This window comes from Coturnix japonica, unplaced genomic scaffold (genome assembly GCF_054131305.1).
Source record: "Coturnix japonica strain WE unplaced genomic scaffold, WE-NBRP24 Scf080, whole genome shotgun sequence".
Lineage (NCBI taxonomy): Eukaryota > Metazoa > Chordata > Aves > Galliformes > Phasianidae > Coturnix > Coturnix japonica.
In genome coordinates this window covers 84,750-109,831 of record NW_028188983.1, presented here as the reverse complement: position 1 = coordinate 109,831, position 25,082 = coordinate 84,750, and the positions used below count along the sequence as shown (strand labels likewise).

Here is a 25,082-nt window from a genome sequence, read left to right as displayed (position 1 = left end):
ACCCCCCCCCCCCTTAGGTTAGGAGGGGCCTGGACCCACACAGCCCCTGCTTGGACCCCCTCCCCATATAGTGCCCTATAGTGGGGGGGAGGGTCCATCCTCTTTTGCCCCACCCCCACCCCATTTGCCCCCCCCCATCAAGACCCCTGGAGGACCCCCACCCCCCCACCCCACCCCCATGTTTGCCCCCCCATCCCACCCCCCTATGGTGGGTCCCTCTCCCCCCCCTTCCTTCTTCTTCAGACCCCCCCCCCCCAACCTGGCAGTGCCCTCCCACCCCTTTAGGAACCCCCCCCCCCTTTCACCTCCCACCAAGCCTTGGAGAGCCCCCCCCCTCACCCCCCACAAAGGGGGTCCTTCCTCAGTGACCCCCCCCCCCCCCCATAGGCCCTTTAGGGACCCCTAAACAGAAAGAGTTAGTCCCTTTAGAGACCCCTAAACAGGGGGGGGTTGGGGGGGTGGGGGGGGGACACACTCATATTTTCCAGCTCTCTGCTATTTTTAACCACTCTCCAAAGGCCCGCAGTGATATGTGGGAGCTGGCAGGGTGCTCCGGCCGTGTGAACGTGCCTGACCTTCCTCCTCCTCGTTAAAGCAATTGGGGAGGAGGGGGGGGGGAAGAAGCTGCCGGCCCCCCCAGCGCTGCCCCCATTTCCTGGCCCCTTTAAATCCCACTGTGACTGTATGGGCAGCGTGGGAAACAGCCACAGTGTCCTGGAGGGGAGTTGAGTGGGGATATCTGTGGGAATGGGGATGGGAATGGGAAAGGGAAGGGGAATAGAGTGGGAATGAGGGCTTGAATGGGAATGGGAATGGGGGCTGTGATGGGAATGGGAATGGGGATAAAGACACGGAACAGAAGGAGAATGGGGATAGGAACAAGAACATTCCTGGGCTGGGCTGAGCCCTCATCAGCCTGGTGCTCAATGGCCAAGTGTATCCCATTATAGCAAAGCCTATCCCATAATAACCCAGCCCAACCCATAACGGGCCCCATTAGGGCTCCAATGGTTCCCTATGGACTCACCCACGCATCTATGGATCCCTATAAGCACCCAGCCCCTATGGCTCCTGTATCCCCCTCACCCCTACAGCTCATACCCCAACCCAGACCCCTATAGGCTCTTGTTCCCCTACAGACTCCCATAGCCATCCTATTAAATCCCTATTGCTCCTATAGGCTCCTTGTGCCCACATGGTGCTCTCAGACCCCTATAGCCATCCTAGAGTCCCTATAGCTTCCCTCAGACCACTATACCTCCCATTTATCCCTATACCCTCCCCTATAAGCTCTCTGAAGCCCTATAGGTCCCCCCAAAACCCTCTGTGTCTCCCTATAGCCCACCCCCATACCCATCCTACGGGCCCTATAGGTTTCTCGTACCCCTATAGCCCCCATAGATCTCCATAGCTCCCCCAAGACCCCTATAGCCTTCCTTCAGATCTCTACATCCCCCCTACAGCCGCTATACCTCCCCCTATAGCCCTATACCTCCCCCTATAGCCCCTATACCTCCCCCTATAGCCCCTATAGCCCCTATAGCTCCCCTTATAGCCCCTATAGCCCCTATAGCTCCCCTTATAGCCCCTATAGCCCCTATACCTCCCCTATAGCCCCTATACCCCCCCCATAGGCCCCCTGACCCCTACAGCTCCCCCCAAACCCATCTATCTCCCTATACCGACCCTATAACCCCCCCAGTCCCCTATAACCACCACAACCCCCCTCCAACCCCCCCCTATAGGATCCCACAGCTCCCCCTGCAGCCATCCTATACCTCCTACACCCCATGGCACCTCCCCGTACCCACAATGCACCGCGGTGACGCACGGTGACGCACGGTGACGTCATACGTAAGCCGCCATGCTGTCCCGGCTGCTGCGGGAGCACCAGGCCCGGCAGAGCGAGCGGCGCGAGCTGCAGGGTAAGCCCGCCCCCCCCCAGCCTTTCCCGAGAGCTCATTGGTTGGGAGGGGGGCTGCGCTGCTCGCTCATTGGTCCGCGGAGCCGCCAATCTGGGGGGTGGGGTGTGTGATGGAAGCGAGGGGGTGCTTGAGGGCGCCGCGCGTGACGTCACGGGGTGTGTGTGTGACGTAACGCTGACGTCACGCCCCGCAGAACGGCGCCGGCGGGAAGCGATCGCCGCCGCCACGAGGTTGACGGAGGCGTTGGTGGATCATCTGAACGTGGGGTGAGGACCCCCATAGCCCCCGCTTGGGCCCCCTCCCCATATAGTGCCCTATAGTGGGGGGGGGTCCATCCCCTTTTGGCCCCCCCTCCCCCCCAACCCAGACCCCTGGAGGACCCCCCCCCCCCCCCATATTTGCCCCCCCCTATGGTGGGTCCCCCTCCCCCCCCTTCCTTCTTCTTCACACCCCCCCCAACATTCAGTGCCCTCCCACCCCTTTAGGGACCCCTCCCCTTTCACCTCCCACCAAGCCTTGGAGAGCCCCCCTCCACCCCCCACAAAGGGGGTCCTTCCTCAGGGACCCCCCCACATAGACCCTTTAGGGACCCCCCCTTGGAGACCCCCACCCCCCCCAAATGGGGTCCTTCCTCAGGGACCCCCCCCCATAGACCCTTTAGGGACCCCCCTTGGAGAGCCCCCCCACCCCCCCAAAATAGGGTCCTTCCTCAGTGACCCCCTCCCACCCCCCCTACAACCCCCCAGCGTGGCCCAGGCCTATGTTAACCAACGCAAGCTGGACCAGGAGGTGAAGACACTGCAGGCACAGGCTGCACAGTTTGCCAAGCAGACGGGCCAGTGGATCACTATGGTGGAGAACTTCAACCAGGCCCTCAAGGTGGGCACCCCCCCCTCATGCCCCCTTCCCATTTCCAGGGTCTCAGCCGCACACTGATACCCCCCCCTATGTGTTTTTCTCCCCCCCTCCCCTTGCAGGAGATTGGTGACGTGGAGAACTGGGCTCGCAGCATCGAGCTGGACATGAGGACCATTGCCACAGCCCTGGAGTACATCTACAAGGGGCAGCTGCAACCTGCCTGCTCCTGAGCCCCCCCCAACCCCACACACACACACCACAGGACCCCCCCCACCCCATCCCCCCAACTGGAGCGTGGGGACCCACCCGAGCAGAATAAAGGCGCAGTGAGGAGTGGCGTGGCCCCAGCTGCCCCCCCTAAGCCCCCTCATCCTCTTTAATGCTAAACCCAGCTCTGAGGCCCCTTTTTCTCTGGACAAAGGCTCCTTCGGGGCCGCTGTTAATCCCCAGGGACAGGGGGTGGCCGCGTGCCTGCCCCCCCCCCCCCTGCTCACCCACCCTTAGGAGGACTCCTGCCCATAGGCCCCAAGCACAGAGGGAGGAGCAGCTGTAGCCCCCCCCCAGGCTCAGACCCATTCTGCTGCCTCTGCTAACGCTGTGCCTGGAGCCTGCTGCCCCTGAAGGTAGGTGGGAGCCATGGGATCAGTCCCACCCCACACCTATGGGGCAGCTCAGCCTCTGTGTCCCCACATTGGGATGGGCACTGTGCGACCCTGTTGTCCCTGTGGGGCTTGGAGGAGGGGGGGTGGTGGGGAAGGGGGTGTTTGAGGCTGCTGTCCCTTGCTCAACCTTCACTTACCACCCCAGCCTCATGGAGGGGGGTTGGTGGGTGTTCAGAGCCCACTTAGGGGGCTGTAGAGGATGGGGGGGGGGGTTAAACATGGGGGACGGGTTAGCTGGGGACATGGACAGAGCAGTGACAGTGTGTAGGTTGGGAAGCAGGGGGTGTGTGGGATCATCTTGGCTGCTGGATGGGGCTGAGCTAAGAGATGGGGGGGGGAGAAGCAGCTGGGACCCCCTAAAGCAGCAGCAGAGCCCAGTGCTGACGTACTGCACTTCGATAATCCCCTTCACACTGATCTGAACTGGGGGGAAGGGAAGGAGGGGACACAAACCCCCCCCCAAAATAAACCCCATCCCCTCCAGGCTCTGCCATGTGGCTGTATCTGTTGCTGGCTGCGCTGGTCTGGGCCCTGGGTTGGCTGGTAAGGGATCGCAGAACCCTCCCTTCAGTCAAAGACAAACACGTCTTCATCACCGGCTGCGACAGCGGCTTTGGGAACCTGCTGGCACGGAGGTTGGCCCAACGGGGCTTCCGAGTGCTGGCTGCCTGCCTGACCCCACAAGGGGCCGATGGGCTGCAAAGGGGTTGTGCTGGGAACCTCCGGACCACGCTGCTGGATGTCACCCGCTCTGAGAGCATCCGACGTGCTGCAGAGTGGGTGAGGGAGGAGGTGGGGGAGAAAGGTGAGAGGGGTGCATAGGGGTGGGTGAAGGGATGGGGAGGGACAATGTGGGGTGAAAGGGCTGTGGGGAGGGAAAGGGGGTCTATGGAGAGCTCTGTTGTGGGGTGAGATGGAGGCAGGGCCCCTATAGTCCTCCCCAAAGGGGATCCTAATGGAGGAAGATGAAGGTCAGCAGAGGGGCTGGGGGTGCTGTGCAGCAATTTGGGGTCCCTGGAGATGTGCTGTAGGGTGGGAGGCAGGAGGGAGCCCCTGCAAGGCTGCTGTATGGCAGGGGGTGGGAGCACCCAGAGAGCTGGCTCTGCAGGATGAAGCCTGGGGGTCCCATTGGGCAGGAATTAAGGGGGGGAACCACAACCGCTCCTCCCACCCACCCCAGGGCTCTTTGGGCTGGTGAACAACGCGGGGGTGGCCAACCCCATCGGCCCCACTGAATGGATGCGGATCGAGGACTACAAGCAGGTGATGGCCGTCAACACCTTTGGGGCCATCGAGGTGACCCTACAGCTGCTGCCCCTCCTCAAAAGGGCACGGGGCCGCGTGGTCAACACCTCCAGCGTCCTGGGCCGCCTCTCAGCCAACGGAGGCGGCTACTGCGTCTCTAAGTATTGTATAGAGGCGTTCTCCGACAGCCTCAGGTGGGTCCCGCTATCCCCAGCCCCAAATCCCCCCAGCCCCGTCCCGACGGCCACGCGCCCGCAGGCGCGACATGTATCACTTCGGGGTGAAGGTGAGCATCGTGGAGCCCGGCTTCTTCAAGACAGCGGTCACCAACCTGGAGAGCATCGAAGGGTCGCTGCGGCAGCTCTGGGATCGGCTGGCACCGGAGACACGGCTCAGCTACGGAGAGGAGTTCTTCCACAAGTGTGAGTGGGGGGAGAGGGCAGCAGGGCCATCCCCTTCTTGAGCCCCATTGGGGTCGGCCATCCTCTTGGTGAGCCCCATTGGGGCTGGTCAACCCTCTTCCTTGGACCCCATTGGGTTGGCCAACCCCTCTTCCTGGGCCCTGATGGCGCTGGCCATGCTCTTCTGGGGCCCCCATTGGGTTGTTCACCTCTCTTCCAGGCCCCATTGGGTTGTCCACCCCATTCTTAAGCCCCCATTGGGTTGGCCACCCCCTTCTTGAGCCCCTATTGGGTTGGCCACCTCTCATCCAGCCCCCATTGGGTTGGCCGCCCCATTCTTGAGCCCCCATTGGGTTGGCTGCCCCATTCTTGAGCCCCCATTGGGTTGGCTGCCCCCTTCTTAAGCCCCTATTGGGTTGGCCACCCCCTTCTTAAGCCCCCATTGGGTTGACCAACCCCTTCCAGAGCCCCCAATGGGTTGGCCAACCCCCTTCTTGAGCCCCTATTGGGTCGGCCACCTCTCATCCAGCCCCCATTGGGTTGGCTGCCCCATTCTTGAGCCCCCATTGGGTTGGCCGCCCCATTCTTGAGCCCCCATTGGGTTGGCCGCCCCACTCTTGAGCCCCTATTGGGTTGGCCACCTCTCTTCCAGCCCCCATTGGTTTGGCCACCCCCTTCTTGAATCCCCATTGGGTTGGCCACACTCACAGTCCCACCCCCCACCCCATCCAGACCTGAAGGTGCAGCGGCTCATCATGAACATCATCTGCGACGCTGACCTGGGCAAGGTGACGCGCTGCATGGAGCACGCTCTGGGTGCCTGTCACCCACGCACCCGTTACAGTGCAGGCTGGGATGCCAAGCTGCTGTGGCTGCCTGCCTCCTACCTGCCCGCCTGCATCGTTGACTTCGTGCTGGCCACTGTCCTGCCCAAGCCAGCCCATCGCGTCCGCTAGTTGCTCCCCCAAAGCAGCTTTCAGGACCCCCCCATACCCCATGGTTGGGGGTCCCCCAGCATTGCAAATAAAGCACTCACCCTTGTGCTGGGACATGCATTCATGAATGGGTGGCTTGGGTGCACAGCCCATGGGGCAGAGACATCAGCACTGCTGTGCTGTGCTGTGCTGGGCAGGGGGGGGAAAAATGGATCCTAAAGCTGTGGGATCCCCCCAGACCCACAGGGACAGGGGAGGGGGCAGCACCCAAGGGCTCACCCAGGACCACCCAACCCCCCCAAACTCCCACCCAGACCCCTCCCCAGGCTCACAGCACTATCGAAGCTTTTCCTTTTATTTCCCAGCCCCTTGTGGCACACAGAGGGGGGGGCTCCAGCGGCAGTGACAATTGGCACACTGGGGGCTTCACTCCAGGATGAGCAGCCCCCCCCCCTCCCACAGCCCCCCCCCTCCTTCCCACCTGGAGCCCCCCTGGGTGGGAGCAGTGAGGGCTGGGTGTGGGTGGGCTTGGCACAGTGCTTCTTGGGGGGGGGCTACATGACCTCATAGCCACTGCGGATGCCCTTCATCAGGCAGCAGGTGAAGATGATGCCCAGGATCTGGGGGAGAAAAGGGTGTAGGAATCACTCCCACCCCCCTTTATGTATATTGGGGGGGTGGGAGGGGGGTCAGAGCTGCTCCATACCTCAAAGAAGGCAATGCCCAACGCTACAGCAGCCACGATGAGGATGTTCTTCTTCATCCACACTTCGATGCCCTTCTGGCAGCCCTGGTGAGGGGAGGAGGGTGGGCTCAGCACCACGCAGTGATGGGGGGGCTGAGCACGGGGGTCCTCAGGGTGGGGTCTCACCTCTATATAGATGGTATCAGCAGTGGGGTGGACGTTGCAGTTGGTGGTGTTGACACGGCAGCAGGAACGAGGCACGGTGTCGTTGGCCCGGAACCGCTCGAGGCTGGACCAGTCCGTGTAGTTGTTGGCACCACAGCAATGGAACTGTAATGAGAGAGTGTTAATTAAATTAAGCCACGGGGAAAGAGGAGGGGCTGGGTGGGGGGCGATGAGGAAGCTTCAGTCCTTGCTTACATCCTCCTGCAGTCTGTCCACTGCCTCTGTCAGCGGCGCATCCTCACCATATTTACGCATGGTTTCCCATAGTCCATCCTCCAGCACAGTGCGAACCTGGGGGGGGGGACACACACCAAAAGGGGGGGTCAGGATGCAGCCACAGAGGGGGGCACAGCACCCACACACCACGTACCCCCTCCCACCTTATCCTTGAAGACGTAACCAGCGATGGCAGCCGCGATCTCCACCAGGAAGATGATGCTGAGCAGGACAGCGAACTGCAGGGATGGATTCATGGTTAAAGGGGTCAGAACCACCTCAATCCCCCCCCAGCACCCCCAAACCCCCCCTATGCCCCCCCCCCCCCCCACTCACCGTGGTGACCATGCAGTAACTCTCCTTCCAGGCCCCGCAGCAGCCAAAGAAGGAGACGAAGAAGATGATGATGCCCACCACCATGATGGCAACCGGGCTGCTGGCTGCTGAGCTGCTGCCCGCCACCACAGCCTGATTGAGGGCAACCTGAGCGTAGATTCCAATGGCCACCAGGGCCACGCCACACACCTGGGGACAGGACACAGATTGAGGGGGGGGCACGGGGGGCTACAATCCCTCAGAGCTACTGGGGAGACCCAGCAGCACTGTGTGCCCAAAGCTGGGACCCCTAAACTGGGAGGGGTGGAGCTATGGTGGAAGGGTCCCAGCACTGCCACAGAGATGGGGAGGGGGGCACACAACATGGGGGTCCCTCAGAGCCACTGATGGGGTCTGGTACCACCCAGGGTCATTCCTTTGCTGGGGGTGAATTGTGCCCCAAGGTGGGACTGCTGGTCTATGGGGGTGGTTATATGGTTAGGGTAATGGGGGAAGGGGCACAGCTGGATGGGAGGGGTTCACATCTCAGGACCCCCCTACCCCAAAGAGTCAATGATGGGGGTCCAGTGCCACTGAGGGTCATCACTTTGCTGGTGATGGAACCAGCCCCAAAGCAGGATCCCATCCTAAGGGGGGGGGTCCATAAGGCCTAAGGCTGGGGGGGGGGGGCTGGAGGCACGGGATCCCCATTTCCAGCCTCAGCAGAGGTCTTAATGTGTGGGTGGAGGGGGGGGTTGGTGGTGGTGACCCCCCCCATCTTTGTGTTTGCTCGCTGGGTGTGGGCAAACTGTGGCACAGCGCCCACAGCACAAACAGCACGAGTGGTTATGAGTGGGGGGGGGAAGAGGGAGGGGGAAGGAAATGGTGCCGGACCACCCCACTCCTCCAACAACTTCCCCCCCCCCCCCCGGTCCTAAAGGTGACTCAGCTCGGGTGGGACCGGGATGGGGCAGCTCAGTCCACCCCCCCCCCACCCCGTGCTGGGAAGGGGGGGGGGACACGATGACACGACGGGAGGTGCCCCCCCTCCCGCCCTCACGCAGCCGTTGCTTCTTTCCTCACCCCGACTTCCCTATAACAACGCTCTGCCCCCCCCCCGAACCCCATTAATGGTCCCCCCCCCCAACTCAGCCCAATTAACCCCGGAACCGACTGACGGCCCCGCCCTGCCCCCCCACCCCCAACCCGGGATCTCCATTGGGAACATTAAGGGACGGGAGGGGTCCCGAGGAAATGAAGGGGTGTGGAGGTGGGGGGGGGGGTCCCGTGGGGTGAAAGCGCAGCCCCCCCCTCCCTCCCTCCTCGCCCCCCCGGGCCCGAAACTCACCCAGAAGATAAAGTTAAAGATGAACACCAGAAACTTCACGCACTTCATTCCTCCTTCCACCGCCATGGCGAATCCTACGGGGAAGCGCCGAACCTTTCACGGCACCGAACCGAACCTCCGGCCCGTCCACAGCACAGCGACCCCCCCCACCCAAAACCACGCACCCCCCCCCCCCACACCCACCTCGCTCCGCTCCCGTTCTCCCGGTCCCACCGCTCCCAGGACCGGTACCGACCCTCCCAGCACCTTCCCGGTACCGCAGCCCCGAGCTCCGGTTCCGATCCCGCTCCCGGTGCCGCTCCCCCGCCCCGGGCACTCACCGGCGCCGTCGTTCCTCCGTGTGCTCTCCAATCATGTGACGGAGCCCCCCCCGGCGGTCAACAGGAAACCCCGGTCCCGCCCGGTACCGCCCCGCCCCGCCCCGGTACCGCCCCCCCCCCTTCACCCCCCCATCCCTAATGGGCTCAACCCGGGACCAACAGACACGGAGCAACGCGGAGCCTTTAATGATGGGGGGTCCCGGAACCTCGACGTCCCCTCTGCCCCACGGACACAGCTCGGAGCCCCCCGGTCCCTTAATGGGGTCCCAGCAGCCCCCCCACCCCATTGACCCACTTCAAGGCCCCCCCCACCCCATTGACCCACTTCAAAGCCCCCCCCCCCCCATGCCCCGCACCCTGGGGTCCTGCCGTTCAGGTGTCACCTCCCTTTGTCCCTTATACCCCACATCCCTGCCCCCAACCCCCCCCCCCTCAAAGCCCTGGCACAGCCTCCAGCGCCTCCAGCACCGCCTCCAAGTGCTGGGGATGCATATAAGCCACCAGCCCCCCCCTGTTGGCCCAACGCTCTGCCCCCACCGCCCCTTCATCCGGCTGGTTGTAGGTCAGCTGGGGGGGCGTCCCCTTGTCCCCCTCCCTCCGTGCCCTCAGGGCATCCCCCAGGACCACCACCCCCCCCCCCAGAGCACACAGGATGGCGTGGGGGGCACAGGCGTCCCATACGAATGTGCTCCCCCCGGACAGGACGTAGGTATCCGCGTGTCCCATAATAACACACAGCATCTTGTAACCGGCTCCAGCAGCGAAACGGAGGCGACCCCCACAGAGTGAATCCAGAACATCCCGCACCCCCGGAGCCTCCGCCCGGCTCAGCACCACGCGGGGGGGGTGTCGAGGCGGTGGGGGGGGGCTCAGAGAGGAGATACGGATCCCTTGATAGGAGATACCCCAGTGATAGCAGCCCTGCCACCTGCAGGACGGGGATAGAGATGAGATACACCGAGGGGGGACCCCTCACTTTGTCCCCACCGAGGGTACGACCAGCTGCGACCCCCCCCCTCCACGTACCCTCGTGTCGTGGGGTGCCGGTGGTGGAAGGGCTCGTTGATGACGCCCATCACGGGGCGGCCGCTGCTTCGCTCGTAGACACCGATAAGAACCAGCACCGAGCTCAGCCCCGACGGGGCGACGCCATCGTGGGGCACAACGTCCTCCCGACCCACGATGTATTCATTGGTGGAATCTGGGCACACATCCGTCACCATCACCCCATGGGGGGGTCCCATCCGTCACCATCACCCCATGGGGGGGTCCTATCTGTCACCATCACCCCATGGGGGGGTCCCATCCGCCACCATCACCCCATGGGGGGCTCCTATCTGTCACCATCACCCCATGGGGGGGTCCCATCCGCCACCATCACCCCATGGGGGGGTCCCATCCGTCACCATCACCCCATGGGGGGGGTCCCATCCGTCACCATCACCCCATGGGGGGGTCCCATCCGTCACCATCACCCCATGGGGGGGTTCCCATCTCTGCCCCCCCTCACCGATGGGGTCGATCCAAACGGCCACATCCCCGGGCTCGATGCTGACGTTGAGTCCATCCAGCTCCGCGTCTCCCACCGTCACCTCCCGGTGCGCAGCGGCCGCCAGCAGCTCCGCCGCGTCCCGTTGCTGGTGCAGCACGGAGCCCAGCAGCGCCGCCGTTTCACGCACCGTGTCGCACACCCGCACCGACACCGTGTCCCCTGAACGGCACCGAGCTGTCACCGCCACCCCCGGGGATGGGGGGGCTCCGTGCCCACCCCCACGACCCCCACTCACCATTAACGTTGGTGAACTCGTTGGACTCTTCGCCCCCGATGTGGCCGCGCAGCTCAGGGAACTGAAGGGTCGGCAAAGCTTAGCAGAGCTCCCACGACCCCCATATTTACCCCCAAATACGAGGACCCCCATATTTACCCCCAAATACGAGGACCCCCATATTTACCCCCTCCTTATCCCCCCCCCCTCAGCTTATCCCCCCCTCACCTTGGCACCCAGGTCGTGCCTGATGACCTCCTGAATGAGAACATCTGCCAGAGTCTTGAAGTCGTGGGAGAAGCGCTGGTTCCGATCCGACCCGGTTTTCTCCGCTACCAGCAGTCGGAAGAGCGGCTCCGCGTCCCGGCACAGCCGGGCGATCTCAGCTGCTTTCTCCGATGAGCTCAGAACGGCCTCCAACAGCGCGGCCATGGCTGGGGATAGAGCTCAGTACGGCCCCAAAAGACCCCGGCCCCTCATTGCAGGGATGTGTGGGGCTGGGGGCTGCCTGGCCCCATAGTGAGACCCGGGGAGGGGGTAAAGGGGGGGGGGTGCAAGAGGCAGGGATGGCCCAGATGTGGGGATGGGGATGGCACAAGTGTGGGGATAGGGATGGTCCAGATGTGGGGAGAGGGATGGTCCAGATGTGGGGATGGGGATGGTCCAGATGTGGGTACAGGGACAGCACAGCCATTGGGACAGGGATGGGCTTAGTATGGGAATGGGGTCGGTTCATATGTGGGGCCAAAATACAAGGAGAGGGATGGCCCAGATGTGGGGACGGAGATGGGGTCAGGAATAGGGCTGGAAATGAGAGTTGGGGGTTGGGATGGGGACGTGAATGAGGGTATGGCCATGAACGGGAGGAGGGATGGGGCTGGAGATGTGAATGGGGACGTGGCCATGGATGGGGACGTGGTCAGGGATGTGGATGGGGACAGGGACACGAGTGGGGGTGTAGCTTTAGATAACAGGGAGAGGGACAAGGATGTGAATGAGGCCGTGGCCGCGGATGGGGATGAGGACACGCGTGGGGACGGTGCTGGGGATGGGGACACAAATGGGGACACGGCGATGGACGAGGCCAGCGCTGGGGACGTGGACAGGAACACGAGCAGGGACACAAATGGGGACGTGGCCACGGACGTGGCTGGGGACGTGGCTGGGGGCTTTTCCCCTCCCACCACATCCACGCTGCCCCACAACCTTGGGCAGAGCGCAGCCCCCCCTTATCCCACCCACTTAACACCGGGATCCCCGCTGGGGGAGGCACAGGGACCCCCCGACCCTCTCGGACCCCTCCCCCCCCTCCATCCCCTGGGCCTCCTTTGGGGGGTCACCCCCCTCCCCCCCGCCCCATGGGCTCCGTCCCACCGCCGTTACCGGGCGCGGGGCCGCTCACACCTTCTCGGTTTGGGGGGGGGGGGGCTCCGGTCTGCGTCGCAGCGATACGGGGCGGAGCCACCGGGACACGTCACGGCGGAGCTTTAACCCCCGCCGCCCCGCGCCGCTCCCGGAGCCGGACGGATCCGCTGCCTTCAACCCCCCCCATCCCACCGCCATCCCCCCCCCCCCCATATCCCGGTGTTTTACCTTTTCCGCCTCAACCGGACGATGGCGTCACTCGTGACGTCACTACGGCGGGGAAACCCCCGGGGCCGCCTCCCGGTTCGGTAATAACGGAATTCCCCGGGCCGCCCCCCCGGAATGACGCGGTTCCCCCCCGGTGCCGCGCGGTGGCACTGTGAGCTCAGCGCTCAGACCCGCTCCGGTGTCACCGGTGCCGATGTGAACGGGATCGATCCGGAGCGACTCCTCCGCGCCCTCTGCTGGGTTCGGTCCGAACCGCTCTGGAACCGAACCCCGGAGCCGGCACCGAACCCCGGTGCGCCGCAACGATGGGGGCAGCCAAAGGGGGAACGGATCTCCCAGCCCGTTCTCTCTCCATGGTTCTGATGGGGGCGGCACCGGCACCGGACCCCCCCCCCCAAACAACCCCCCACCCCAAATCCGAGGGGTCCCGAGAGGAACCAACCGGGACCGGCCGCCCCGCAACAGTCGGTGCCGCTTCGAGGTGGGACGCGGCACCGGGAGCGGGACCGGGGGGGGGGGTGGGTTTAAAGGGGGGTGGGTTTAAAGGGGGGGGGGGCGGCTGAGGACACGGAGCGGGCGGGGCTGCCCCGGGGCTGCACGTGGATACGGCGGGGCCCGGGCCGGGCTGGGCGGCACCGTGCGCGATCCGGGCGGGTTGCGGGGCCGTGCCCGGTGAGCGGAGGGGCCGTCGGCGTCGGCTCGTTGGTGCCAAGCCCCTGCCAGAACCTCTTTTGTGCGCCCGCAGCCAATCAAGGCCGCTGACGACACACTTCACTTGGGATATAAAACCCCGGGGCCGCCGCCGACGCTTTTTCCCCCCCCCCCCCCATTCCCCGGCCCCTCTCCGCCCGCCCCGCTCCGCTCCCCGCAGCCTCCACCGCCGCTCCCCGCTCCGTTCCCCGCTCACCGCCGGGGTGGGGGCCGGCGGGGGAAGCCCCCCGGGATGGCCCCGGTGTTGCTGTGGCTGTTGGTTTTGGTGGCGGGGGGCCCGGCTGGAGCTCAGCCCCCCCTCCCCGCCTCTTCGGAGCCCTCGTGCCCCGTGTGCGTGTGGCGGAGGCACAGCAAAGAGCTGCGGCTGGAGAGCATCAAGTCGCAGATCCTGAGCAAGCTGAGGCTGAAGGAAGCGCCCAACATCACCCGGGAGGTGGTGAAGCAGCTGCTGCCCAAAGCGCCGCCGCTGCAGCAGATCCTCGACCTGCACGACTTCCAGGGGGACTCGCTGCAGCACGACGAGTACCTGGAGGAGGACGAGTATCACGCCACCACCGAGACCGTCATCAGCATGGCCCAGGAAAGTCAGTGCCGCCTTTGTTCCGGACGCAAACTTCGCCTCCTCCCTCCCCCGAGCCCCTCCCGGTCCCCGGCTCCGGTGGCCGCGGTCGGAACTTTCCCTTCTCGGGCTCCCCCGGTTCCCCCCGCCCTCCCCCGGTTCCCTCCGGTGCTCCCCCCCCCCGTCCCTCCCTTCTCTCCCTTCTCTCTTCGTGTTTCCTCCCGGTCCCCCTCGGTCGCGCTCGGTGCCTCTCGGGGCAGCCCCCAAACGCAGCTTCGGGCATCGACCCGCAGCCCCCGGCCCAACGGGACCGGCACCGGGGTTGGGTTCGGATCGGGACCGGCACCGGGATCGGGCAGCTTCACGTTAAGCTCTTAAGACGCGTTGCTCTGCGCCGTGGGGAGATTTGGGGACACGGGATTTGGGGACTCGGAGACATCGGAGGAACGTGGGGATTTGGGGAAACATTTGGACTCAGGGGGATACAGGTATATGGGGACGGGACAGTGCAGCTGGTTCAGCACCGGGACCGGGGACTGGGAACAGCCACAGGGCATTGGGGTTCTGATTTGGTGCTGAGAGTTCTGGGTGCTGGGAATGGACGCTGGGTTCTGTGAGGTGTTATAGGGTTCTGGATGGGAACAGCTGTAGGGCAATGGAAGCAGGTATCGGGTGCTGGGACCAACCAGTCGTGAGATCGGGCACCGGGTCAGGACTCAGCACCGAGACCAGCACTTGGTACCGGGAATCAGAACCGGGGCCCGGCAGCGGCTACTGGGAGCTGTCACAGGGAACGGACACTGGGTGCTGGGACCTGGTTGTGCTGTGGGGCTGGGAGCTGGGAGCCAGCATCAGCACCGGGTACTGGGACAGGACTGGGACATGGGACCCCCAGTGCCTGATGTCCCCATTGCCAGCAGTGACAGGGTGACAGCAGGGCGTGCTGATGGCACTGAGGGGTCCCCACGGTGCCCTGGGGACAGGACAAGATGCTGGGGGGGGGCTCAGCATCACCGTGACATTGCTCTGTACATCCCCATGTCTGTGTGTCCACCCATAGGGCTGCAGGGCAATGGGATGCAATGAGAGGTGCTGAGGGGTCCCACCTCCTCTCCACCTGCTCCTATAGGGCTGATACCACCCGGGACCCCCAAACCCCCCCCCATCAAATCACCACCATCCCATCCCGGGGGTGGGGTGTGAAGGCCGGAGCGGAAGGGCTGGAAGTGTGAGGAGCTGCCCCTCCTTCCCTCCCCCCCTCCCTGACGAATTTCCTTCCCGGGCATTAATAGACTTCGGGTGGCTTTGAAATTTTATTACCCATAAAATTGACGACACGCTGAGGTTTTCCTCCCCGCTCCTCATTCACTCTCATTGCTCCCCCATCTCAACCCAACCCAACACCCCCCCCCCCCTTTTACCAACCCTTCCTCCCCCATTCCCACTTCGGGGGCCCCCAAAAGCTGGAGCTCTGACCCCCCCCCCTTTATCCTGCCATACAGGGGGGTCCCCATCCCCAGGGGTTGCCCTGCTCAGCCCCCCCCCATTCAACTCCAACCCCCCCCCCCCCCTCCGGGTTCTCAGTGCTGCTCCGTTATTATTATGATTTTTGTTTCCCCTCCCCATGGCAATTGTGTGGGGTTTTTATGGTTCCTGAACAGAAGGAGGGAAAAGGGCTTTATAGGAGGCAGAGCCATAAAGCTCTCGGGTTCCCCTCACTGACCCCCCCCCCCCAATTCCATCCAGGGTTTAATCCAAAGCCTCTACACCCCCCCCCCCCCCCCCCCCCCCCCCATTTTTTCTAACCCGGGAAGGTTAATTGGGTCCTAAAACCATTTATGGGCTACCCCTGACCCCCGCGACCTTTGGGGTGGAGGTGGTTTAATGAGGGGTGCTGGGGGGGGGGCTCAGTGGAGGTTGGTGTGTGTGTGTGTTGGGGGGGGTCCATGGCACCTCTGGGCTCAAGGTCAGTGGGGACTGTGGGATGTGGGATGGGGACGTGGAGGCCACGGGGTGCCCTGCAGTTAATGGGATGAGGGGATGAGGGTTAATGGGATGAACTGGGGAGCCCCAAATCCAACAGGGCGGCACCGTGGGGACCCTGAGCCCATTGGGGTGATGCTTATGGGGTGATGCTTATGGGGTGATGCTTATGGGGTGATGCTTATGGGGGGACAACGTGGCACAGCATTGCAAAGGAAGGGAATGGGGTTGATGGGATGAAGGGGGGGGGGGAATGAGCTCAGGGTCGGTCCCAGCGGAGCGTGGGTTTAATAGGGGGCTTGTGCACAGCAAATTGCTGGGAGGGGTCTGGGCGGGCGCCCCCTCCAGCCGCTGTCACTTTGGTTTATGTGTGGCTCAGTGGGGGGGGGGGAGCAGCACGCAGACCACATGGTGGGTGGATGGACGGATGGATGGATGGATGGACGGATGGATGGATGGATGGATGGATGGATGGATGGATGGATGGATGGATGGATGGATGGATGGAGGGATGGATGGAGGGATGGAGGGACGGACGGATGGATGGACGGATGGATGGATGGATGGACGGATGGATGGATGGACGGATGGATGGATGGATGGACGGATGGACAGATGGATGGATGGACGGATGGATGGATGGATGGATGGATGGATGGATGGATGGATGGATGGACGGATGGACGGATGGATGGATGGATGGACGGATGGATGGATGGATGGACGGATGGACAGATGGATGGATGGATGGATGGATGGATGGATGGATGGACGGACGGATGGATGGATGGCATTCCCGGGGCTGCGGCCGATGTCGTGACCCCGATGTGTTCAGGGAGGGCCCCGCGTGCAGCAAATGGCCCCGTGCTGCAGCTGGGTGCTATTAAACCTGACCGGTGCATTGAAGGGGGGGGGGGTTGTGGAGGAGGTTGAAGGGGGGGGGGACATTCCCGGCTCAATTTGACACAGATGTGTGTGAGCGCAGGGAGCTGCACAGGGCCAGGTGCTGCTGTGGGGCTGGGGGATGGTGGGGGAGTCTTTGGGGTGTAGGGGATCGGGGGGACCTTGGGATGGGGTGGGGGCACTCAGAATGGCCTCCCCAGTGTGTGATGAAGCAGCATCACCCACAGCTCTGGGGTGACAGCATTGTGTTCAATGGAAGCTCAGCGCTGTGCACCATTCCCAGCTCTCTGCTGTGTGCTGGCTGAGGATGGGGGCTCTCAGTGGGGCTGGGGGGTCTCCATGCAGGGGAGGCTTTTGGCCAGGGATGCTGCAGGTCTCCACCCCCAAGGTTAACCCTGTTGAAGATGCTGCAGTTCTCTATGCAGGGGATGCTGTGGGTCTCCAGCTGAGGATGCTGCGGGTTTCCAACTGGGAAATGCGCTGGGTTGGGAACTCTGTGGGTCTCTATGCAAGGGATGGATGCTGTGGGTCCCCAGCTGCAGGCAGCTGCCCCATCCCAACCACGGGCCCTGCAGGTGCTCTGGTCCCGCTGCCCCATCCCTGCAGCCCTGCAGGGGATCATGAATCCGCGCTGACACGGGGTCAGGGGGCAGCACCCGGACCTTATTGTGGACGGAGGGGGGATGACCCCCGGGGCGGCCTCTGCCCCGACCTTCACCTCCTAACGACCGAGGAGGAGCTGTGTGCAAGAGATGGGGGGCACAGAGGGGTGGGGGGGGGTCCGTGGTGGGGTGCAGCTCCTGACTCATCCTTCCTCCCGCAGCCGACCCCATGGTGCAGATCGAGGGCAACCCCCACTGCTGCTTCTTCAACTTCAGCCCCAAGATCATGTTCACCAAAGTGGTGAAGGCTCAGCTGTGGGTTTACCTGCGCCCGGTGCAGCACACCTCCACCGTCTACCTGCAGATCCTCCGCCTTAAGCCCGTGACTGAGGAAGGCAGCCGTCACATCCGCATCCGCTCGCTTAAAATCGACCTCAACTCCCGCATCGGGCACTGGCAGAGCATCGACTTCAAGCACGTGTTGCAGAACTGGTTCAAACAACCACAGAACAATTGGGGCATCGAGATCAACGCCTTCGACCCCAACGGCAACGACCTGGCCGTCACTTCGTTGGGACCCGGAGCTGAAGGGCTGGTGGGTGCCTAAAGGGGGGATGTGGGTCAGGAGGGTGGCTCTATAGGGATGGGGATGGGGGTAGTGCTATGGGGCTGGTGATAGAGCCATGGAGGTGAAGGGAGATCCATAGGGCTGGTTCTGGATCCATAGGATTTGTACTGGATCCGTGGAGATGGTTCTGGATCCATAGGGAGATGATTCTAGATCAGTAGGATTGACCTAGATCCATGAGGATGATTCTGGACCCACTGTGAGGTGGTTCTGGATTCGTAAGATTGGTCCTGGCTCCATGGGAATGGTTCTGGATCCATAGGGAGATGATTCTAGATCCATGGGATTGGTTCTGGATCCACAGATGACAGCTCCTTGGAAGAGCTTACACCATTACTGCAGCCATGGGGACACTGGGGGCCATAGAGGGCCATAGGGGACCAAGGGGAACAATGGAGGCCCATAGGAGCCCATGGGGGACCATGGAAGGCCAAGGGGGACCATGGAAGACCATGGGAAGCCATAGGGGGCCATGAGGGGCCAAGAAAGGCAATGGAGCACTGTGAGGGGCCGTGGAAAGCCATGGGGAGCCATAGGGGGCCATGGAGGACCACAAGAGGCCATGGAAAGCCATGGGGAGCCATAGGGAGTCATGGAGGACAATGAGGAGCCATGGAGGATGATGAGGAGCCATGGAAGGCCATGGGGGGTTATGGAGGACCATGACGGGGCATGGAAGGCCACTGGGGGGCCGTGGAAAGCCATGAAAAGCCATGGAGGGCCATGGGGGATTATGGAAGGCCATGGGGGGCCATGGAGGACCATGAGGAGCCAATGAAAGTCATAAAGGGCCATGAGGGGCCATGGGGAGCTATGGGGGGCCATGGGGAGCTATGGGGGGCCATGGAGGGCAGGAGCCATGGGTCCATGGGTGCGGTGCTGATGCTGCTCTCCCCCCCCCGTCCTTTTAGCATCCCTTCATGGAGCTGCGGGTGCTGGAGAACAACAAACGCTCTCGGAGGAACCTGGGCTTGGACTGCGACGAACATTCGACCGAGTCCCGCTGCTGCCGTTACCCATTGACCGTCGACTTCGAAGCCTTCGGATGGGACTGGATCATCGCCCCCAAGAGGTACAAAGCCAACTACTGCTCGGGGCAATGCGAGTATATGTTCATGCAGAAATATCCTCACACTCATCTGGTTCAACAAGCCAACCCACGCGGCTCAGCCGGGCCGTGCTGTACGCCCACCAAGATGTCCCCCATCAATATGCTCTACTTCAATGATAAGCAGCAGATCATCTACGGCAAGATCCCAGGCATGGTGGTGGATCGCTGCGGCTGCTCATAGAGCCGAAGGACGGATTCTTCCTCTGCTTTTTGGTTGTTGTTTCGTCTCCTTTTTATTTTTACCCCCTTTATTATTTTTTTTGCCTATTTTATTTTATATATATATATGATTTTTTTTTTGTTTTGTTCTAAATAACCTGGAAAAAAAAAGACGGCAAAGAACCGGCGTGGAAATAACGATGGATGTAAAAAGGAGGATGGCGAGGAAAAAAAAAGGATCGGAAAAATAACCCACAAAGAAACACAAAAACAAGAAGAAAGAGAGAGAAAAAACCCTGCCCCCCCCCCCCCCCTTCTAACCCCCCCAACCTTCGACATGCATTGTGCAATAAGCAGACGGACGGAGAAGGGAGCAGCGGCCTCCAGCACCGAACCAACAAGACCCAATTGACACCAGGCAGCCCATTGCAACCCAACCCAACCCCACGCAGCCGTGGGGAAGGCAGAGCTGCTGCTTGGGATGCTGATAACGCCAACGGTTGTAACCCATCCCGGTGTAAAGACTGCAGGATCTTATCTCGGGATGCCCCCCCCCCTCACACACCAATATCCCCCTCCTCAGACCCCCACCCTGGGTCCATCCTATGGGTGCAGGTGGCATTGCTGGTCCGGAGGAACCCGTCTCCCTCCTTTAATTTATTTATTTATTACGGACCCTCCCGGCCGGCTCGTGCCCCCCCCCCCCCCTCTCCCACAGCCCTGGCAGTGCCCCCCCCCTCCCCTCAATGGCTCCTTATGTGTGTGTGTGTGTCCCCCTCCCCTTAACAGAGCAGATCTGTCCCCAGTGCTTCAGCCCCATTGCGGGTTCATCCGGAGGCGTTCAGAACGGGACGGACGGAGGCTCCGGTGGGGGGGAGAAATTCTGCTTATGTGGCACATCCGCCTCCCCCCCCCCTTTAACCCCCCCCATATCCCAATGTTTGGATTATTTTTTGGCGTGAGAACGGGATCCGGCATTCTGCAGAGTTCATCTGCTCTGCCTTCATGCAACCAACCCCGGCGCCAGGCGGTCGCCGGCCCCACACAGCCCCCAACACCCCCCCCCCCCCAACACACACACACACATATAACCCCAATGTGCCCCATGCACTCTCAGACAACCCCTGGACCCCCCTATATCCCCCAGCTTTGGGGGTGCAATGCGGAATAGCCCGTCCCTAGCACTTATCCACAGCACTTAGGGACAGCGAGGACGGAGGGGGGGGATGCATGGGATATGTAGCACTTCTCCCCCCCTCCCCAAGCGCTCATCAGGACAAGACCCCTCCCAACCTCGGAGCCTCCCCCCCCCAGCACTTAGGGCCCAGCAGCACGAGGGGGGGACGCGGCCCCGCAGCCCTTCTCCTGCTCTTCAGTGCCTTTCGGGGGCTGCTGCTGGTGGGGAGGGCAGAGTCCTGCTTGGTGTGTGTGTGTGTTGGAGGGGGGGGACTGCGTGGGGCTCATCCCGGAGGTGTCACTCTCAGGAGCATTGTGATGTCCCCATTGTGGTGGTCCCCATTGTGTTGATCCCCATCACGGTGGCTGTCCATGCAGAATAGATCTGGATGCCGCCATTCACCCCTTCATCCATCCATCCCCATCCATCCCCATCCATCCCTCCATCTATCCCTCCATCTATCCCTCCATCTATCCCTCCATCCATCCATCCATCCATCCATCCATCCATCCATCCATCCATCCATCCATCCATCCATCCATCCATCCATCCACCCATGCATCCATCCCTCCATCCATACAACCTTCTAAACATCTATCCCTCTATCCAGCCCCATCCATCCATCCATCCATCCATCCATCCATCCATCCATCCATCCCCATCCATCCCAATCCACCCCTCCATCTATCCATCTATCCATCCATCCATCCATCCATCCCCATCTATCCCCATCCATCCAACCTTCTAAACATCCATCCCCATCCATCCCCATCCATTCACCTCTCCATCCATCCCCATCCATCCCCATCTATTCATCCATCCCCATCCATCCCCATTCATTCCCATCCATTCACCCTTTCATCCATCCCCATCCATCCCCACCCACCCACCACCCGGGGACGCATTGGGGCAGAGATCAGCAGCACCCGGGATAAACCCAAAGCCCACATCCACCAGCTGGGCTCCTTGTGGCTCTACACAACCACATGGCCCCATCACCAATGGGATGGGGTCCAGGACCCCCAAACCCACCCCTATCCCAATATAGGGTCAGCGTTGGGCACCGGGAGGGGAGCGTGGTGGCTGACATTGCGTCCATCCCCATGTTCCGTCCGAGGCTACGTCTGTCTGTTCGTCGTTTTCATTCTGTTTTCTAATTGGGGGCGGGGGGCCGGGGGCTCAGGACCACGGGGAGGTATTGGGGGAGCAATGGGGGGGTGGTAGGGGAGGGGGAAATAGGGAGTGATGGGGTAGGGGGGGGGTCAGCGTCACCCGAAGGCCATCGGATCATGGTTGGTTTTGGGATGAGGGGGTTGGGAAGTGGTGGGGGAGGGAAAGGGGGGGGAGGGATGTTTGTTTGTTTTTCTTTTTGTTTGTTTGTTTGTTTGTTTTTTAATCCAATGGACCAAACAGCACTTGAACGTGGGGGGGGGGGGGGGGGGGAAGAGAAAAAAAAAAGGAAAAAAAAAAGAAAAAGAAATTAAAAATAAATTTTAAAATATTTAAAAGAGAAAAGAGACATCGAGCATTGAGCTGCCACCGCGTCCATCCCATCTCATCCCATTTGATCCCATTCCATACCCATCCCATCCCCATTCTATACCCATCCCATTTGATCCCATCCCCATCTCATCCCATTCACTCCCATTTGATCCCATTCGATCCCATTTGATCCTATCCCCATCCCATTTCATCCCATCCCATTTGATCCCATTTGATCCCATCCCAATTGATCCCATCCCACCCTATCCATCCCATCCCATCCCATCCCACCCCATCCCATCCCATCCCATCCCATCCCATCCCATCCCATCCCATCCCATCCCATCCCACACTGGGGTTCCCAATCCCACACTTAGGGGTCACCCACATCCCCAACACTCACCCCATGGGTTCCCCATGTCCACAGCCCCATTTGCACTATGGAAGGGTGAAATAACAGAGCAGGGACCATCCCATAGCTGTGCCCCTATTTGTCCCCATGTCACCAAGTGACAGGGAATGGGGTCAGCATAGACCCCCATAATGGCACCGCAGGGATTTGGGGCACAGCACCCATTGGCTGTCTATGGGTCTCATTACACACAGCTCCATTAATGGGGGAAAAAAGGGGGAAAAAGGGGTTGAAAAGCAGCACTGATGTCCATGCTGCTCTGCCTGCCACCCTGCCAGCTCCCATGCTGTGTCCCTGCGTCACCGCGGCCCCATGGTCCCAAAGGGCTCAGAAACACTTCCTCCCATCCTCTCCTTTTTCCCACGCTCCCTTCCCTTTGCTGGGCTCCAAATCCTCCTCTCTGCCCTCATCAGCCCCAAATCTCCCCTTAGGATCCAGTACCTAAAGATGAACCAAGAAGCAGAGCAGCATCACCCCCAATGTTGGCCTCACAATGGCCAACCCCACCTCCATCCCCATCCTCAGCCCATAGAGGGGACCCCAAAGGGCTCACAGGGAACCCCTCAGTGCCTTCACCCCATAGAGGGGACCCCAAAGGGCTCACAGGGAACCCTCAGCACCTTCACCCCATAGAGGGGACCCCAAAGGGTTCACAGGGAACCCTCAGCACCTTCACCCCATAGAGGGGACCCCAAAGGGACACAGAGGGAACCCAAAGAATGAGGCGAAACCACCTGAAAAGATGCCCAGAACCATATGGGGTTATGCCCCATCGGAGGGGGGGGGAACCCTGAGGGGATGCAGGGCAGCACACGGGACCCCCAACCCTCACCCCATAGTGTAAGGCTGGGATTTACACGAGGCCAGAGGAGCCGAGCGGGGCAGCCTTTATGGAGCCTCATTAAGGGCTGCAGAATGCCGGGAATGCCGCAGCTAATTACAGCGGGGCTCAGGGGACGGGACACGCGGACGGGGAGCTCAGGGGTCGCTGCCCGCAGGGCTGGGATGAAGCTGTGGGATTTTTGGCACGAGCGGAGCCGGCCGGGAGGGATCGGCTCCAACGCAGCAATAGGGTCAGACGGTTCCCGGCCCCTCCTGGAGCTCAGCTCCCATCCCCAGAACCCGCTGTGAACATCGATATCAACGCTGCTCTGCTTTGGTTCCGCTCGGTGCGACCCGAAATGGGGTTTGGAGCCGCAGATCTGAGGTTGGGGATGATATGAGGGAGAGGGCACAGCATGGCATGGCACAACATGGCATTATATGGCATGGCATCACACAGCATGGCACAGCATGGTATGGCACAGCCCAAAATGACATGGCACAGTCCAATATGGCACAACACAGACTCCAATGGCACAGCATGGCATCACACAGCCCAACACACCATGGCACAGTCCAATATAGCACAGCACAGGCTCCAATGGCACAGAATAGCATGGCACGGCATGGCATGGCACGATATAACATGGCACAGTCCAATATGGCACAGCACAGAGTCCAATGGCACAGCACAGCACAGCACAGCATGGCATGGCACAGCCCAACACACCATGGCACAGTCCAGTATAGCACAGCACAGGCTCCAATGGCACAGAATAGCATGGCACGGCATGGCACAGCATGATATAACATGGCACAGTCCAATATGGCACAGCACAGGCTCCAATGGCACAGCATGGCATCACACAGTATGGCATGGCACAGCCCATCACATAGCATGGCATCACACAGCATAGCACAGCATGGCATGGCACAGTCCATTATGGCACAGCACAGACTTCAATGGCACAGCATGGCATGGCACAGCCCAAAATGACATGGCACAGTCCAATATGGCACAGCACAGACTCCAATGGCACAGCATGGCATGGCACAGCACGATATAACATGGCACAGCCCAATATAGCACAGCACAGACTGCAATGGCACAGCACAGCACAGCATGGCATGGCATGGCATGGCACAGCACGATCTAACATGGCACAGTCCAATATGGCACAGCACAGACTCCAATGGCACAGCACAGCATGGCATGGCATGGCACAGCACGATCTAACATGGCACAGCACGATATAACATGGCACAGCCCAGCACTCTGTGTCCCTCTGTGTGTTCATTGCAGGGCTGACATCGGCTCAATGAGTGCAGACATTGTCCTGCTCACATCTCCTGTCCTCACCCCACGTCCAACATTGACCTAATTCTGAAACTCGGGGCCGGCCGAGCAGGGGGGGGGGGATGAATTAGGACAAGGGATCGACCACCCACGGTCACACCATGACATAATATGGCTCCATCCTTCCCCTAACGAGTGTAATTAAAGCACCAACGGGAGCCTGGCTGGGATGCACCGCTGCCATGAAGCCCTATGGTGTTTGGGGCTGGAAATGCAGCAGAGATGGGATGGGATGGGATGGGATGGGATGGGATGGGATGGGATGGGATGGGATGGGATGGGATGATATGGGATGGATGGGATGGGATGGGATGGGATGGGATGGGATGGATGGGATGGGATGGGATGGGATGGGATGGTATGGGATGGATGGGATGGGATGGGATGGGATGGATGGGATGGGATGGGATGGGATGGGATGGGATGGGATGGGATGGATGGGATGAATGGGATGGGATGATATGGGATGGGATGGGATGGGATGGGATGGGATGGGATGGGATGGGATGGGATGGGATGGATGGATGGGATGGGATGAAATAAGATGGGATGGTTTGGGGATGGGATGGAATGGGATGGATGGGATGGGGATCTCCTTCATCCACCACCACCCATAGTGTGTGTGTGGGGGGGGACAGTCCCAACACTCCCCCACTCCCCCTCTATCCCCACCTCCCCCCCC

At 61.5% G+C, this 25,082-nt stretch overlaps 5 protein-coding genes across 13 annotated transcripts; 3 read left to right on the top strand and 2 right to left on the bottom strand.

Annotated features, from left to right (window-relative positions):
* The first annotated feature begins 1,850 nt into the window (after positions 1-1,850).
* Positions 1,851-3,170, top strand: BLOC1S1 (biogenesis of lysosomal organelles complex 1 subunit 1). Its single transcript, XM_085534270.1, has 4 exons — positions 1,851-1,925; positions 2,119-2,191; positions 2,672-2,804; positions 2,903-3,170. The coding sequence occupies exons 1-4, from the start codon at positions 1,865-1,867 to the stop codon at positions 3,011-3,013; spliced, it is 378 nt and encodes a 125-aa protein (XP_085390396.1). The 5' UTR covers positions 1,851-1,864; the 3' UTR covers positions 3,014-3,170.
* Positions 3,171-3,268: 98 nt separating this feature from the next.
* RDH5 (retinol dehydrogenase 5) lies at positions 3,269-6,140 on the top strand. Of its 3 annotated transcripts, none has more exons than XR_014941407.1 (5): positions 3,269-3,406; positions 3,930-4,250; positions 4,626-4,884; positions 4,977-5,112; positions 5,824-6,140. XR_014941407.1 is itself a non-coding variant. In XM_015887010.3 (5 exons), the coding sequence occupies exons 2-5, from the start codon at positions 3,938-3,940 to the stop codon at positions 6,045-6,047; spliced, it is 960 nt and encodes a 319-aa protein (XP_015742496.2). In that variant the 5' UTR covers positions 3,269-3,406; positions 3,930-3,937; the 3' UTR covers positions 6,048-6,140. The 3 variants fall into 3 exon arrangements, 2 of the variants coding, with proteins under 2 accessions (XP_015742496.2, XP_085390390.1); XM_015887010.3 differs by having other exon boundaries at positions 4,949-5,112; XM_085534264.1 differs by lacking the exon at positions 3,930-4,250 and having other exon boundaries at positions 3,312-3,406; positions 4,949-5,112.
* A 225-nt stretch (positions 6,141-6,365) lies between these two features.
* CD63 (CD63 molecule) lies at positions 6,366-9,172 on the bottom strand. 4 transcript variants are annotated; one of them, XM_085534269.1, is made up of 8 exons: positions 8,999-9,172; positions 8,816-8,889; positions 7,489-7,677; positions 7,317-7,391; positions 7,132-7,227; positions 6,898-7,041; positions 6,733-6,816; positions 6,366-6,646 (listed from the first exon to the last, which is right to left on the bottom strand). In XM_085534269.1, the coding sequence occupies exons 2-8, from the start codon at positions 8,879-8,881 to the stop codon at positions 6,581-6,583; spliced, it is 720 nt and encodes a 239-aa protein (XP_085390395.1). In that variant the 5' UTR covers positions 8,882-8,889; positions 8,999-9,172; the 3' UTR covers positions 6,366-6,580. The 4 variants fall into 4 exon arrangements, with proteins under 4 accessions (XP_085390395.1, XP_085390393.1, XP_085390394.1 ...); XM_085534267.1 differs by having other exon boundaries at positions 9,051-9,172; XM_085534268.1 differs by having other exon boundaries at positions 9,062-9,172.
* Positions 9,173-9,298: 126 nt separating this feature from the next.
* On the bottom strand, positions 9,299-13,520 carry INPP1 (inositol polyphosphate-1-phosphatase). Of its 4 annotated transcripts, none has more exons than XM_085534263.1 (6): positions 13,402-13,520; positions 11,130-11,335; positions 10,923-10,983; positions 10,646-10,846; positions 10,162-10,336; positions 9,299-10,063 (listed from the first exon to the last, which is right to left on the bottom strand). In XM_085534263.1, the coding sequence occupies exons 2-6, from the start codon at positions 11,331-11,333 to the stop codon at positions 9,568-9,570; spliced, it is 1,137 nt and encodes a 378-aa protein (XP_085390389.1). In that variant the 5' UTR covers positions 11,334-11,335; positions 13,402-13,520; the 3' UTR covers positions 9,299-9,567. The 4 variants fall into 4 exon arrangements, with proteins under 4 accessions (XP_085390389.1, XP_085390388.1, XP_085390387.1 ...); XM_085534262.1 differs by lacking the exon at positions 13,402-13,520 and adding an exon at positions 12,495-12,628; XM_085534261.1 differs by lacking the exon at positions 13,402-13,520 and adding an exon at positions 12,306-12,445.
* GDF11 (growth differentiation factor 11) lies at positions 13,438-19,433 on the top strand. Its single transcript, XM_015887027.3, has 3 exons — positions 13,438-13,789; positions 17,474-17,847; positions 18,792-19,433. Exons 1-3 carry the CDS (start codon positions 13,438-13,440, stop codon positions 19,170-19,172), a joined length of 1,107 nt encoding a protein of 368 aa, XP_015742513.2. The 3' UTR covers positions 19,173-19,433.
* The last annotated feature ends 5,649 nt before the right edge of the window (positions 19,434-25,082 follow it).

Bases quoted from the DNA above. Each gene is read 5' to 3' on its own strand.
- CD63 (XM_085534269.1), bottom strand. From the start codon at position 8,881: ATGGCGGTGGAAGGAGGAATGAAGTGCGTGAAGTTTCTGGTGTTCATC. The intron at 7,678-8,815 runs GTGAGTTTCGGG...TCCTGTCCCCAG, and splicing joins TCTTTAACTTTATCTTCTGG to GTGTGTGGCGTGGCCCTGGT. The intron at 6,817-6,897 runs GTGAGACCCCAC...TCCCCTCACCAG, and splicing joins CTGATACCATCTATATAGAG to GGCTGCCAGAAGGGCATCGA.
- BLOC1S1 (XM_085534270.1), top strand. From the start codon at position 1,865: ATGCTGTCCCGGCTGCTGCGGGAGCACCAGGCCCGGCAGAGCGAGCGG. The intron at 1,926-2,118 runs GTAAGCCCGCCC...CACGCCCCGCAG, and splicing joins CGAGCGGCGCGAGCTGCAGG to AACGGCGCCGGCGGGAAGCG. The intron at 2,805-2,902 runs GTGGGCACCCCC...CTCCCCTTGCAG, and splicing joins ACTTCAACCAGGCCCTCAAG to GAGATTGGTGACGTGGAGAA.
- RDH5 (XM_015887010.3), top strand. From the start codon at position 3,938: ATGTGGCTGTATCTGTTGCTGGCTGCGCTGGTCTGGGCCCTGGGTTGG. The intron at 4,885-4,948 runs GTGGGTCCCGCT...ACGCGCCCGCAG, and splicing joins GCGTTCTCCGACAGCCTCAG to GCGCGACATGTATCACTTCG. The intron at 5,113-5,823 runs GTGAGTGGGGGG...CACCCCATCCAG, and splicing joins AGAGGAGTTCTTCCACAAGT to ACCTGAAGGTGCAGCGGCTC.
- GDF11 (XM_015887027.3), top strand. From the start codon at position 13,438: ATGGCCCCGGTGTTGCTGTGGCTGTTGGTTTTGGTGGCGGGGGGCCCG. The intron at 13,790-17,473 runs GTCAGTGCCGCC...TTCCTCCCGCAG, and splicing joins CATCAGCATGGCCCAGGAAA to CCGACCCCATGGTGCAGATC. The intron at 17,848-18,791 runs GTGGGTGCCTAA...CCGTCCTTTTAG, and splicing joins GACCCGGAGCTGAAGGGCTG to CATCCCTTCATGGAGCTGCG.
- INPP1 (XM_085534263.1), bottom strand. From the start codon at position 11,333: ATGGCCGCGCTGTTGGAGGCCGTTCTGAGCTCATCGGAGAAAGCAGCT. The intron at 10,847-10,922 runs GTGAGTGGGGGT...GGTGCCGTTCAG, and splicing joins CGAGTTCACCAACGTTAATG to GGGACACGGTGTCGGTGCGG. The intron at 10,337-10,645 runs GTGAGGGGGGGC...ATGTGTGCCCAG, and splicing joins CGTTTGGATCGACCCCATCG to ATTCCACCAATGAATACATC.